At 44.6% G+C, this 15473-nt stretch overlaps 1 protein-coding gene across 1 annotated transcript in view; it reads right to left on the bottom strand.

Moving 5' to 3' along the window:
• LOC139311591 (zinc finger protein 721-like) overlaps positions 1-15473 on the bottom strand; it is a 131818-nt gene that overhangs the window by 66670 nt on the left and 49675 nt on the right. Inside the window, exon 3 of the mRNA XM_070936053.1 lies at positions 5648-6496. Coding sequence (XP_070792154.1) covers positions 5648-6496 — 849 coding nt within the window. The remainder of the gene's footprint in view (positions 1-5647; positions 6497-15473) is intronic.

Raw genomic sequence — 15473 nt, forward strand, 5'->3', positions numbered from 1 at the left:
ATGAAGGGTTTAATTTAACTTGGTTACAATATAATCAATTACAACTGAGATGGAAAGAGGACCAAAAAACTGGTATTATGTTGCATGAGGAAGAATTGGTTAGACATATAAGAGAGAAAGGTCCAATGCATATTAAAAGGCTTTATAATGTATTGTTAGAAAGAGATTCAGAAACGGAATTAGTTAAAGATTGTATGATTAAGTGGGCACAGAATTTTGAAGAACCAGTGATGCTGGAAACTTGGGAAAAAATTTGGGTTCAGAATGTTAAATTTACACAGTCGCAAAACCTGAGAGAAAATTTTTATAAAATGTTTTATAGATGGCATTTAGATCCTAAAAAGTTGTCATGTATGTACCCTAATGTTCAGCCAAAATGTTGGAGATGTGAATGTTTAGATGCTACGTATTATCATGTTTGGTGGACCTGCAGGAAAGTTAAGGCTTTTTGGATAAAAATTTGGTGGGTCATGCAGAATGTTTTGAGGAAAAAAATTCAATTTTCTCCACAGTTGTTTTTATTGGGTATAGTTAAGGGTTTTACACGGGGTGAGATAAAACTGATATTGTATATGATAACAGCAGCAAGATTGTTGATAGGTAAATATTGGAAGAATGAAGCTTTACCCACTATCGAGGAATGGACTTTGAAGATGGCTAGTTTTGCAGAGATGGCGAAGATTTCAGCAAATTTAAAAGACTGTTCACAAGAGACTTATGAATGGGAATGGAAAAGGTGGATAGAATATGTTCAGAACAAATACCAAACTAGAAAGTATCAAATAGCTTTTATTTGAAAATAATGTATTAGAAATATTTTAATGTAAAGAGACAAAGAGGAAAAATTATACAGGGGGAGGGATGGGTTCAAGCTTATATATTAGTGTTACTAGTTATGAGTACATAATAGGGGGGGGAGGGTTAGGGAGGGTTAGGGAGGGTTTGGGGAGGGAGGTGGGGGGGGTGAAAAAAGGGGTGAAAATGTAATTGTAAAACTTTTGCAATAAAAAAAATAAATAAGTGGAACAACTTGCCTGCAGAAGTTGTGAATGCTCCAACACTGGAAATTTTTAAGATGTTGGATAACCATTTCTCTGAAGTAGTATAGGGTTTCCTGCCTGGGCAGGGGGTTGGACTAGAAGACCTCCAAGATCCCTTCCAACTATGTAATTCTATTCTTGTCAATAGAAAGGTCGGCAGTTCAGTGGTTCGAATCCCTAGTGCCGTGTAACGGGGTGAGCTCCCGTTCCTTGTCCCAGCTTCTGCCAGTTTGAAAGCACATAAAAAATGCAAGTAGAAAAATAGGGACCACCTTTGGTGGGAAGATAATAGCGTTCTGTACGCCTTTGGCGTTTAGTCAAAGGAATATCGGAGATCTCATTGAATGCAAAAAAGATACTGTTAGGAAATGACTATTACCTAACTTGTTGGGTTGGCAATATATAAACCATCAATGTAGCTTTAAGACTGCTGTATTGCATCATACTGTGTCCTGATTGGTTAGCTCTGTAGCCAATGTCCTTAAGAGGGAGCTAGAAACATGGTTTGTTCTCTTTGCTGTTCTTGCTCTCTGATATCTCTGTATGCTACTGTTTGCAAATCCAGAAGAACTGTTTATTGTGAATGACTACGATGACTGGTAAGAAGACTTTGTTATTGGATTATCCCTGGACTGTCGTTTTGGCTATCTCCTGCTTTATATGTGGATGACCTGGACTGTTTATTGGACTGTGCCTTACTATTTCCTGAAAGTAAACACAACTCAGTGTATCTGTGTGTTGATTGTGTTTATTTGTAACTACTCTCAATCACTTTCATGTGCACACCCTTGCTACTCAAGGGTTATTCTGCGAATTCCTTAACAGATACCTTGACCAAGCCTGTCCATTTTGAGTTCTGCACATCCCACAGGACTTCTTTAGTCATCCTTTTGAAAAACATTAATCCTTAAATTCTTGTGTTCGTTAGTTTTGTATCTCCCCTTTTCATCAGGTGATCCAAGACGGCAATCTGTATTTCTCCCTCTTCCAATAAATCTAACAGGACCCACCTAAATTCAAATGAAGTATAGAGATCACATTTATTAAACACTCTAACAATAACAACAGTTTGGTCCACCTAGGATGATACAAATACTCTGCTATGAATAATTACAGAACAAGCCCCATATAAATAATGTGCATTGGAACTTCTTAGGATAAGAATATTGGACCAAGGGCGATGAGCCTTAATGCAAAGGAAACTTCAACAACACCAAAGCACAGAAGTTACAAGTTAGTAAAAAGGATTAATAGCAAAGGAAAATATATATTTTTTATCCAGGGGTCTCCAACCTTGGCAACTTTAAGATTTGTGGAATTCAACTCCCAGAGTTCCTCAGCCAGCTATGCTATGCTGGCTGGAGAATTCTGGGAATTGAAGTCCACAAGTCTTAAAACTGCCAAGTTTGAAAACCTCTAATCTATGGAATTCTTACAGTAAAATGAATATAATCTAAAGGCCCAATCCTCAACAATTTTCTACATTAATACTGTGGCCCAGAGGTATTATGTTTGATTTATTTGATCAGACTTTGGGATATAGGATGGAAGTGGTAGTAGCTTTAACTTTAGATATCAAAGTGTATTGAGAAATAATAAGCGTATTGAGAAATAACCCCAAAGATTCATGTGTAGAAAAAAAAAATTATGATCATGTTGGGAAGGATTAATAGGGCATCAAATACTCACTGTGCAGATGTGTTCTTGGCAAAATATTAAAATCCAACTTTCTAATAATTTCAATGGTAGAGTGTTAACCATCTAAAACAGGATCCGAAGTTTGATTCTAGGTGCCACCAATTGTTACATGGTTTATTGACTTAGTTTGAAGGTGTTGGAAGCAGGTATTCTTGAGCTACAAAAACTGTAGCTGGACTACATAAAGTCAAGAGAGCTAGATGTTCATCCCAAAGCTAACCAAGAACTTATTACAACTGCTTTTCTTACCCAAATTCATGAATGATTTTGGCATCCAATAAAAGTATTGGAACAAGGAGCTACCACAAAATGAAGGTCACCAGAACTGCTCAAAAGCTCATTTAAACAAAATGATGTTTGTGATATAAGAGCCGAGGTGGCGCAGTGGTTAGAGTGCAGTACTGCAGCTACTTCAGCTGACTGCTAGTTCAGCAGATCAGCGGATCAAATCTCACCGGCTCAAGGTTGACTCAGCCTTCCATCCTTCTGAGGTGGGTAAAATGAGGACCCAGATTGTTGGGGGCAATATGTTATTTAGTATACTGTCTTTGGTGTAAGCCGCCCAGAGTCCTCGGAGAATGGGCGGCATAGAAATATGACTAATAAATAAATCTTGTAAAAGGCTAACCATAATGCGCAAGGTATCTGTGAGGAAACTTGTTCTATACAATTGTTCCTGCCTTTGGACCAGTGGTGAAATCCAAATTTTTTTACTACCGGTTCTGTGGGCGTGGTGTGGTGTGACTTGGTGGGCATGGCAGGGGAAGGATACTGCAAAATCTCCATTCCCAACCCACTCTGGGGCCAACCAGAAGCGGTATTTGCCGGTTCTCCAAACTGCTCAAAATTTCCGCTATTGGTTCTCCAGAATCTGTCAGAACCTACTGGATTTTTCACCCCTGCTTTGGACCCAAGACCTCCTGAGTTCTCAGGTGGTTGACCCAGCTGAGCTTACAGAATGAAAAGAAACATACAAAGAACGGTTGCAGAAACTGGGCATGGCTAGTCTAGTGAAGAGAAGGACCAGGGGAGACATGATAGCAATGTTCCAATATTTGAAGGGCTGTCACAGAGAGGAGGGGGGTCAAGCTATTTTCCAAAGCACCCGAAGGCCAGACAAGGAATAATGGATGGAAACTGATCAAGGAGAGATTCAACCTAGAAATAAGGAGAAAATTTCTGACAGTGAAAACAATCAACCAACAGAACAGAAATTGCCTTCAGAAATTGGGAGCTTCATCATTGGAAACTTTCAAGAAGAGCTTTTAAGGGCCTGCCATTTGTCAGAAATGGTGTAGGGTCTCCTGCTTGGGTGGAGGAGGGGGTTGGACTAAATGACCATTCTACCAAAAATTTTTTCTCAGAGGTGGTTGACCCAACTCAGCTTACAGAGTGATAAAAATAATTTTGAAGGACGTGTCCTCTCAAATAACTCAGTGTAGGGTTATGTACATAAAAACGAGGAATGGAACTGGATTTGGAATATTATAGGTAGGGCAGGTTCCAAAGGTAAGTGCTACACTCCAAAAACAAGTTCTACACCAATTGCAGCTTCTGATTAATCATCAAAGCAGTCCTACAAATTGTGATTCTGTAGCAGTAGTCCAAGGAACATGTTGATTCTGGCCTGAATTGCTGTTGTCAGAGCTTCATGAGCCTGGTAGGATGGAAGCTGGGCAGATGCCCTGGGACATACCCTCCGTCTGCTACCGTAGGAGTAGGAGCAGTGACGTACATCTTCTCTACCAACCATTTCCATAAAAACTGCCATTCCCATCCTTTTAAAACCTTTCTGGGTAAGACAAAAGATGCCAATCTGTTAACATTAAACATTACAAAAGAGAATTGAGATATTATTATTAATATTATATGGAAACACTTTCCATACTTCATCCATCCATTGTGTAGGGAAAAAGATAGTGTTGTGGCTCCGTTGCCTGAGCCTGGGCTATCGACAGATGCAGACTCTGAGAGTGAGGAAGAGGAGTTGGCAAGGCCTCCCTCTCCAGGACCCTCCTCTCTGGCAATGCCTCCGGAGGACACCGAAGGCCAAAAGATAGGCTCAGACCCAAGCACGTCCCCGCAGCCACAGGTGGACAGCGACGAAGGAGATAAGTGCTGGCTGCACCCTCGCCAGAGGCACAGGGAGAAGCGTGCGCAGCAGAGGGGAAGGCGTGCCAGAGATTAGCTGAGTCACTGGACCACACCCCACAGGGTATAAATGTGGGTGTGGTGGCCGGTTCAGTTTGTGATGAGCAAAAACTAGAAATAATCCATGATCTCTGTGTTACTGGACTTTGCCTGCTTTATCGGACTGCCTTTGGATTAATCCTTGTATTGTTGAAAACTCTTGCCTGTTTTATCGGAATGCTGGCAGTCTAATCTTTGTTTTGTGTGAGTAAAGTCTGAATTGGCAGCTAGTCACTGGGTTGCTGCCAGCTTTATTTTCAAAGAATTTTGTCGTGTGGCTTATTAACTCCGGGCCGTCTGTGGAGGTGCATGAGTGGAACGGGGACAGAACAGATAGTAGTTCTTTCAGCTGAAGCTCTTTCCACACAACTACGTATTTTCATTCCTATACGCAGCCATAATGGCAGAACGGTCTCCAGTGCTTCTGTTGAAGCCCTTCTCACATTCCCAGTATCTATATTCTTTCTCCCCATTGCTTCTCCTTAGTACTAGTAAAAGACCTACGTTAACAGGAGCTCTTTTACTATTCTGTGCAGTTGGGACATTTTTCTGCTCTCTATCGACTGAATGTGGCTAAGTAAGGTGAGAACATTAATTAAAGCTCTTTCCACAGTCCGTGCTCCGATAGTCTATCTTTCCTAAACAGATCCTCTTGTGAGAACATAAGTGTTTTCTTATATTCCAGTTTCACCTTCCAAGAATTGATAACGTTTCTCCACCGCATGAATCCTTTTATGGCAAATGAAAGTTGTGGTCCTCCTAAAGCTTTTCCCGCAGTCTGTGCACTTATACGGTTTCTCTCCGGTATGGATCCTTCTATGTTTGGAAATGCTGGTGCTTTTGTTAAAATGTACCTTCATCCATTTGTAGATTTTCTCCCTTGTGTGGGTCCTTTTATGGGAAGCACGGTTACTGCTGGTATTGAAGCTTTTGCCACACTCCATGCATTTGTATGGTTTCTCCCCGGTGTGGATCCTTTTATGGGATATGAGGTCACTGCTCTGACTGAAGCTCTTTCCACACTCCCTGCATTTATAGGGTTTCTCCCCTGTGTGGATCCTTTTGTGCGAAGAAAAATTACTGCTCTTCCTGAAGCTCTTCCCACAGTCCAGGCATGTATAGGGTTTCTCCCCCGAGTGGCTCCTTCTGTGGGAAGTGAGGCTGCTGCTGTTGCTGAAGCTTTTCCCGCACTCCGCGCATTTGTAGGGTTTCTCTCCCGTGTGGATCCTTTTGTGAGAAGTAAGGTAGCTGCTTGTACTAAAGCTCTTTCCACACTCCGGGCATTTATACGGTTTTTCTCCCGAGTGGCTCCTTTTATGAGACGTTAGGCTGCTGCTCGTGCTGAAGCTCTTTTCACACTCCGTGCATTTGTACGGTTTTTCTCCCGAGTGGCTCCTTTTATGGGATGTAAGACTGCTGCTTGTACTGAAGCTTTTCCCACACTCCAGGCAATGATATGGTTTCTCTCCCGAGTGGCTCCTTTTATGAGCAGTGAGGTTGCTGCTGCTACTGAAACTCTTTCCGCACTCCGCGCATTTATAGGGTTTCTCTCCGGTGTGGATCCTTCTGTGGCACGTAAGGGAACTGCTATTGCTGAAGTGTTTCCCACATTCCGTGCATTTGTAGGGTTTTTCCCCCATGCTGACTCTTTCGCGCAGAGACAGGGCAAAAATACGTTGGCAACCTTTTTTGTTTTCCTTGAACTGACACTTCTGTTCTTTGACTAGGGTTCTGCAAGCTTTATTTACATCGGATACATCCTGCAATATTTCTCCGCCTTTCCCGAAACATTTCCCCTTACTTTTAAGATGGCTGTTTGGTTGGACAAACAAATCTTGAATTTGAGGCCACGGAAAGGAAGAGCCTCGTTTCCTTCCATTTTTGGAGTGACTTTCCCCGCGCGTTTTTGGTTCCGTTTGATTTGCAAACAGTTCCTTTCCCTCTTCCAGCATCAAAGTTTGGAGGATTTCTTTGCACTTTTTATTCCCTTGCTCATTACCCCCTGGAGGGAAAAAAAGAGAGAATGACAATTGTAATAAGGCCAGAGAAAGGAAATAAAGAACAACTATAGAAAGTGACTGTGAATTTCCTGCTGGAATTTTAACAAGGACTGTTTTGTTTCTAAACCCAGGTTGAAACATAATAGCTTGATTTAGTCTTGGTTATTACTAAGTTTACATATAATATTGAAATGGACAATGTCTATTATATCAATGGATAGAAACCTTCAAAAAACCTCTGCTTATTTTCATGATTTCTTCATAAAGAAAATTCCACTATTGTTGCATCTGTGTCAGGTTTCGAGGTCGTCTCAAATAAATTGCATTTCAAATAAAGTCTTTGATGAAAAGCTCCCATTTATTAAGCACGACATTCTAACTCCGACTCCATCGCAGCCAACACTGACTTCCTGACCCCAAACCTTCCCTTTCCTTTCCCCACTCCTCTGCACTCATTGGCCATCTTCCAAGTCACTCTACCCCTAATCTACTGCTCCAGCTCAAAGGAATTTCCCCCCTCCCCTCCCATCTCCTAGGGGATATTATCTCCAGGGAAAATAAGTAGGTGAAAAGTCAAACGTCCCTTTCCAGACGCTTCCGCTTCTCCTTCTTATGTCAGCACTAGAGTAAATGCAGCTTGTATTTGAAGAGCTCCAACACTGGAAGTTTTTAAGAAGAGACTGGACAACCATTTGTCTGAAGTGGTGTAGGGTATCCTGCCTAAGCAGGGGGTTGGACTAGAAGACCTCCAAGGTCCCTTCCAGCTCTTTAGAATAGAATAGAATAGAATTTCTTATTGGCCAAGTGTGATTGGACACATAAGGAATTTGTCTTTGGTGCATACACTCTCAATATACATAAAAGAAAAGGTACATTCATCAAGAATCATAAGGTACAACACACAATGATAGTCATAGGGAAACAGTCAATATAAATCTTAAGGATACCAGCAACAAGGTTACAGTCATACAGTCGTAAGTGGGAGGAGATGGATGGTGGGAACAATGAGAAGATTAATAGTAATGCAGGCTTAGTAACTAGTTTGACAGTGTTGAGGGAGTTATCTGTTTAGCAGAGTGATGGTGTTCGGGAAAAAACTGTTCTTGTGTCTAGTTGTTCTGGTGTGCAGTGCTCTATAGCGTATTTGAAATTATAAATTTATAATTTATTTTAATTTATGAGTTTATAGCGTCGTATTTGAATTCAATTCTAATTCTAATTCTAGCCACAAAATCTACAAGTATCCCAAAAGGTGCTTTTCAAAAGGCAACTGGACTTTGGGGTTTTTTTTCCCTTAAAAAACGTTTTGCTTCTCATCAAGCTCTGAAGAACTGAAGCAGCTTTTTGGAAAAGAAGCAAAATGTTTTCAAGGGAAAAAAAAAATCAAGAAAGTCTAATTGCCTTTTGAAAAGCTCCTTTAGGACAACCATGACCTTGACGATGGAGAATCTCCATAAACATACAAGGCAATATTTAAGGACCGAGCAAGGTCCTTACCCAGGGAGGCCACATTCCGAGAATTCTCCAGCATGACTTCCTCGTGGAGGGCTTTTTGGTGGGCATCCAGACGAGACCACTCCTCTTTCGAGAAATACACAGCCACCTCCTTGAAGGACACAGAGCCCTGCTGAAGGAAAGAGTTTTCCATGATCTTACAGTCCTCTTTGTTGACAAATTACCAAACAAGAAATCTTCAGTGGGGTCATGTTTTATTTTCTAGCGGGCATAAAAAAATTGTGCAAGGAAATGGACCGAGTTTATAGCCTCTCACCAAAAGTACAGTTGGGGCAAGTTTTCATATAGCTGACTGAATTCTTTCAGTCAATTCAGGGAAAGGAATTCCAATTTCCTTCTTACTCAACTGATAGATGGGCCTCAAGCAGAGCTGTCAGCGGCTTCCATCCTGTCTGATAGTTGCACAAAGAAACACTGGGAGTTGTTCTGTGACATAACAGTAGATGGCCTGTGATGTCATCTCACGGATCCATCCTGCCTGTGCCTAACACTTTTAGTTTTAGTTTTAGTTTTAGTTTTATTGAATTTGTATACCGCCCTACTCTCGAAGGACTCAGGGCGGTGAACAGCCATAGAATAAAACAATATAAATACAAAATTTAAAATAGAATAAAACGAATTAAATAATTTGGCTGAACAAATTTAAAACCCCAATACCAAATTTAAAATTTCCATTTAAAAAGGGGAAAGACTTAGGTCAGGCCAGCTTGATGAAACAAGAAAGTCTTGAGCACGCGACGGAAGGTACGCAGATCCAGGATCCTCCGTATCTCCGGGGGGAGCTCGTTCCAGATAGTAGGTGCCCCCACAGAGAAGGCTCTCCCCCTGGGGGCTGCCAGTCGACATTGTTTGGCCAACAGCACCCGGAGGAGCCCCTCTCTATGGGAGCGTACTGGTCGGTGGGAGGCTATTGGTGGTAGCAGGCGGTCCTGTACCCAGCCAGAGCTTACAGCTGGCCATACTAGCCCAAAGCCAACCATACCATAGAAGTCAACTGCATAGGAAGGGAAGGGCAGGAAAGGGAAGGGAAGGGAAGGGCAGGGGAGGGGAGGGCAGGGCAGGGCAGGGCAGGGCAGGGCAGGGCAGGGCAGGGCAGGGAAGGGAAGGGCAGGAAAGCAAAGGAAAGGAAGAAAGGAAAGGAAAGGAAAGGAAAGGAAAGGAAAGGAAAGGAAAGGAAAGGAAAGGAAAGGAAAGGAAAGGAAAGGAAAGGAAAGGAAAGGAAAGAGGAAAGGAAAGGAAAGGAAAAAAGGAAAGGAAAGGAAAGAAAGAAAGGAAAGGAAAGGAAAGGAAAAAGGAAAGGAAAGGAAAGGAGAGGAAAGGAAAGGAAAGGAAAGGAAGAAAGGAAAGGAAAGAAAGAAAGAAAGGAAAGGAAAGGAAAAAAGGAAAGGAAAGGAAAGGAAAGAAAGGAAAGCAAAGCAAAGAAAGAAAGGAAAGGAAAAGAAAAAAGGAAAGGAAAGGAAAGAAAAAAGGAAAGGAAAGGAAAGGAAAGGAAGAACGGAAAGGAAGAAAGGAAAGGAAAGGAAAGAAGGAAAGGAAAGGAAAGAAGGAAAGGAAAGGAAAGGAAAGGAAGAAAGGAAAGAAAAAAGGAAAGGAAAGGAAAAAAGGAAAGGAAAGGAAAGGAAAGGAAAGGAAAGGAAAGGAAAGGAAAAGGAAAGGAAAGGAAAGGAAAGGAAAGGAAAGGACAGTTATATCAGCTGAGCATAGTGAGGAAAAAAAGGCTGGGACACAGAGGCAGTAGGGTTAAGAACAGTGGTGGGTTTCAAATTTTTTTACTACCCTGTTTCCCCGAAAATAAGACATCCCCTGATAAGAAGCCCAATTGGGCTTTTGTGTGCATGGCAATAAGGCCAAGTGCTTATTTCGGGGTTCAAAAAAATATAAGACAGGGTCTTATTTTCAGGAAAACACGGTATCAGTTCTGTGGGTGTGGCTTGGTGGGGCGTGGCAGGGGAAGGTTACTACAAAATCCCCATTTCCTCCTGGTCAGCTGAGACTCGGGAGGCTGAGAATAGATGGGGGCGGGGCCAGTCAGAATTTTTACTACCGGTTCTCCAAACTACTCAAAAATTTCCACTACCGGTTCTCCAGAACTGGTCAGAACCTGCTGAAACCCACCTCTGGTCAAGAAGATATAGGGAGAGAAGCCCTGGGAGTCCTGAAGAACTTGGAAAGCAAGTTAAAGGAGCTCGAAAGTGTGGTTGTAGAAGCAAACCAGTACTGTCTGCTGTGAGAAAAGCAGGTGCAGTGAAAGGGTCATTCCAGAGCAATTCAAAGCTAGAATTAAGCCAGAATGAGCAAAAAAAAAAAAAAAGACACAAAGTGAACCCTATGCCTCAAGTAGAGAAGGACCAGGGGAGACATGATAGCCGTCTTCCAATACTTGAAGGGCTGCCACAGAGAGGAGGAAGGGGGTCATGCTATTTTCCAAAGCACCTGAAAGCCAGACAAGGAACAATGGATGGAAACTGAACAAGGGGAGATTCAACCTGGAAATAAGGAGACATTTTCGGACACTGAGAACAATCAACCCATGGAACAGAAGTTGCCTTCAGAAGTTGTGGGAGCTTCATCACTGGAGGCTTTCGAGAAGAGCCTGGACTGCCATCTGTCAGAAATGGTGTAGGGGCAGTGATGACTAACCTTTTTGCCATCGCGTGCCAGGAGGGGGGGGGGGGCGGGCGGGAGGGTCGCGCGCGCACGTGCCCACGCGCATGTGTGCGTAACCCCCTCCCCCTCGCTCCTGGCACATGATGGCCTGGTAGGCCCGTTTTTCTTTCTTACCTGGCTCCAGATCCTCTCTGTGTATCTGGGAATGGCGAAAACAGCCCATTTCCCAACTCCCGGTGGGACAGGAAGTGACATTTTTTGCTGTCTCCAGCCTCCAGAACCTCTCTAGGAGTCTCTAGGAGCCTCTCTAGGAGTCTGTAGGAGCCTCTCTAGGAGTCTCTGGAGGCTGGGGACAGGAAAAAAGTCACTTCCTGTCCCACCGGGAGTGGGGAAATGGGCCCTTTGAGCCTCTGTAGGGCCTCCAAGGAAGTGGGAAAGGCTGTTTTCGCCGTTCCCAGATACACAGAGAGGATCTGGAGCCAGGTAAGAAAGAAAAACGGGCCTTCCCCACCCCCCCCCCAGGCCCTCCAGAGGCAGGAAACAGCCTGTTTCCCTACTTCTGGTGGGCCCAGAAGGCCCGAAAATCAGCTGGCTGGCACGCGCATGCACCCCAGAACTGAGCTGGCGTGCCCACTAATATGGCTCCACGTGCCATAGGTTCGCCATCACGGGTGTAGGGTCTCCTGCTTGGGTGGGGAGTTGGACTAGAATTAGATGACCTACAAGATCCCTTCCAACTCCTCCTCCTCCTCCTCCTCCTCCTCCTCTTCTTCTTCTTCTTCCTCCCCTTCCCCTCCTTCCTCTTCCTCCTCTATTCTATTCATTTTTGGGCAAGAAAGGAAAAGCTGCAAAGATACAGGTAGCCCGAGAGTTATGACCTATCGCTTAGCGACTGTTCAAAGTTCTGACAGATCTATCTAATAGAGTACCTACAACAAAGATTCAAAGTTCCAACGATCAGCCTCCTCCATGGTCACTTTGGGTGCTCAACACAACCGGGATGTATTTACGGCCTTTTGCAATGTTCTGCAGTCCCATGAAACATTTTTTTTGAGGAGTAGATTAGCAGGCATCCTGCTTAAGAAGAACTGAATCTTCCTGCATCAGTGTCAGCCCATCACGTCATCTCTGACGTTTAACACCACACACACCCCTCAAATACCTGAGCTGAAGCTCCAGCTGCTGTTTTGGAGCCACCAGAAAAAGGAGATGATCCTAAAAATGCTGGTAGCATTGATCCGTTCCCTGTGACAGAAACAAAAATTGGAAGCAGGCTTTTTAAATAGTAGTTAAATAAAAGATAAGGAGAAATTATAAACAAGAGGCGTAGAAGAATGAGAGGGAGCTGAACTCTTTCCGACAACACCATACTGCAGTGGTGTCAAACTCAAGGCCCAGGGCCCGGATCCGGCCTGTGGGGTGCTTAGATCTGGCCCGTGGGGCCACCCTGGAAACAGCAAAGCAGAGGGTTGCAGGAGACTGTCGCAGCCAAAAATGGAGCTTGCAAGGGCCATGTGTGACTCTCCTGAGTTCCGTTTTCAGTGGCAGAGGGTTGCAGGAGGAAGTCACAGCCGAAAATGGAGCTTACGAGGGCCGCGGGGAGGCTCTCCCAATCTCCGTTTTCACTGGCAGAGGGTGTTGCAGGGAGGCTGTCACAGCTGAAAACGGAGCTTACGAGGGCCGCAGGAGGCCTCTCCCAATCTCCGTTTTCACTGACAGAGGGTTGCAGGAGGCTTGTCACAGCCGAAAACTGAGCTTACGAGGGCTGCGTGCGGCTCTCCAAAACTCCGTTTTTCACTGGCAGAGGGGTTGCTAGGAGGCTGTCACAGCCGAAAATGGAGCTTATGAGGGCCGCAGGAGGCTCTCCCAATCTTTGTTTTCACTGGCAGAGGGTTGTAGGAGGCTGTCACAAGCCGAAAACTGTGCTTACGAGGGCTGCGTGCGGCTCTCCATATCTCCGTTTTCACTGGCAGAGGGTTTTGCAGGAGGCTGTCACAGCCGAAAAACGGAGCTTACGAGGGCCGCGGGAGGCTCTCCCAATCTCCGTTTTCACTGGCAGAGGGTATGCAGGAGGCTGTCACAGCTGAAAACGGAGCTTGTGAGTGCTGCGTGCAGCTCTCCAAATCTCCGTTTTCGCTGGCAGAGGTTTGCGAGAGGCTCAGGAGCCTGTTTTCACTGGCAGAGCGCTCCGGCCACCACAGCCGCCCCCCGACACATGTGGTGTCAAGCTGGCCATGCCCCCTGGCCACGGCCCCCCCCTCCCCCCTCAAGGTCAAACACAACCCTGATGGGGCCCTCAATGAAATCAAGTTTGACGGCCCTGCCTTAAAGGACCTTCCTTTTACCTTTTGAAGTGTCCTGACATAGATTTTTAGAGACGGCTCCCAAAAGCAGCTCCTGAGAAGGATTTGACAAATCCTTGCATTCCGTGTGATGTTCAATGACCTCTACAGATGGTGCCTGGACCTGAAATAAAAGGAAATGAAGGGATTCTTGCTTTCAGATCATAACGTTGAAGCTCTCATGGGGATGGAATGAGTATTTATTTATTTATTTATTTATTTATTTATTTATTTATTTATTTAATTTTATTAAACTTGTATGCCGCCCTCTCTCCCAAAGGACTCAGGGCAGCTCACAACAATAAAAAACACATAAAATTCAGTGTTTAAATATAAAAATATAAAAACAATACAATCCCCTTTAAAAACCCCTTCAGTCCAATCCGGTCAGGCCAAATAGCCATATTTTGAGGTCATGGCGGAAAAAGCAAAGGTCAGGGGCCATCCGGAGCTCCAGGGGAAGCTGATTCCACAGAGTAGGCGCACCCACAGAGAAGGCCCGCTCCCTGGGAGTCGCCAGCTGACACTGTCTGGCCGACGGGACCCCAAGGAGGCCCTCCCTGTGAGAGCGCACCGGGTGATGGGGAGCTGTCGCTGGCCGCAGATGGTCCGCCAGGTACCCCGGGCCTAAGCCATGTAGTAATAGAATGTTTCCCCCAAATAAATAATAAATAATAATAAATAATAATTTTATTTCTATACCGCCCTTCTCCCAAAGGACTCAGGGCAGTGTACAGCCAATTTAAAAACACAAGACACAATGATTAAAAATTAAAATAATTAAATAGATTTGGCCGATTTAAAAACCCCAAAAATTTAAAATACCCCAATTTAAAATTATTATGTTGATAGCCCCGGCCTGGCGGAACAACAGGGTCTTCAGTGCGCAGCGAAACACCCAGTTGTCATGCCACCACACTCTCAACAACCTTCGCCACAAAACGAAGGTTGGAGACCGGACGGTAGTTAGCTAATTCAGCCGGGTCCAGGGAAGGCTTCTTGAGGAGGGGCCCTCACCACCGCCTCTTTCAAGGCGGCGGGAAAGGCACCCTCACTCAGAGAAATGAGGTTCTCACCTTCAACTGTACATGTTCCTTCTGCTCCTCCACCTGACTCAGGATGAAACCTTCCGCCAGGGCCACCGCCTGGGAGCTGGTCTCTGCTCCACACTCCCGGATCCAACTCTGCATCTCTGCAGGCAGGACAGCAGGAATTGCTCCAGAACCACCAGGTCCAGCATCTGCCATTTGGTGTTCCTCAACGGTTGCAGCCACTGATGGCAAAGTTTGTGAAGGTGGCTACAAATCTCACGGGGTCCCTTGGCCTCTTGGTAGTGGATGCTCCTGAAGAGCCTCGCTGGACCTCTGAACTGATGGCTTTCACTTCAGGGTCTTCTGCTCAGCTCCTACCCAGGAGTCCTTACCCACTGGGTAATGGTCCCTCCATTTCTTCTCCATTCTCCAACATTGTTGCAAACAGGGCCAATGGAGGTGAGGAACTCCAACAATCTTTTCATTCATACGGTCTGGATCGACAACAAAACCCTGGAGAAATTCTTCAAGCCCATTCAGCCTTTTTGATTAGGAGGTCTTTGGTCTCCCAGACGAGGAGGCCCAAGTGGCTTTCAGCTTCTAGATCTGGGGAGGGAGGAAAAAAAGGTTCCAGAATTTACTAAAATCTGCTGAGGTTGATGTCAAACCATTAAGGTCAAAGAGAATTTGGTTGCCTATTATCCTAGGCAAGTTAGTAGGCCTGTGGCTGGATGAAGGGGACTTCAAGCTCTGAATACAGATTAACAGAGTTGGAAGGGGACCTTGGAGGTCATCTAGTCCAAACTCCCCGACCCAAGCAGGAGACTGTACAACCGTTTCTGACAGATGGCAGTCTTCTTGAAAGCTTCCAGTGATGAAGCTTCCACAACTTCCGAATGGCAACTTCTGTTCCATGGGTTGATTTTTTTTTTTTTTTAAATTTGATTTTATATGCCGCCCTTCTCCAAAGACTCAGGGCGGCTTACAATGTGCTAAGCAATAGCCTTCACCCTTTTGTATATTTATACAAAGTCAGCTTATTGCCCCGAC

The sequence above is a fragment of the Pituophis catenifer genome, unplaced genomic scaffold, assembly GCF_029215685.1.
Source record: "Pituophis catenifer annectens isolate HBS135680 unplaced genomic scaffold, rPitCat1.0.hap2 SCAF_2, whole genome shotgun sequence".
Lineage (NCBI taxonomy): Eukaryota > Metazoa > Chordata > Lepidosauria > Squamata > Colubridae > Pituophis > Pituophis catenifer.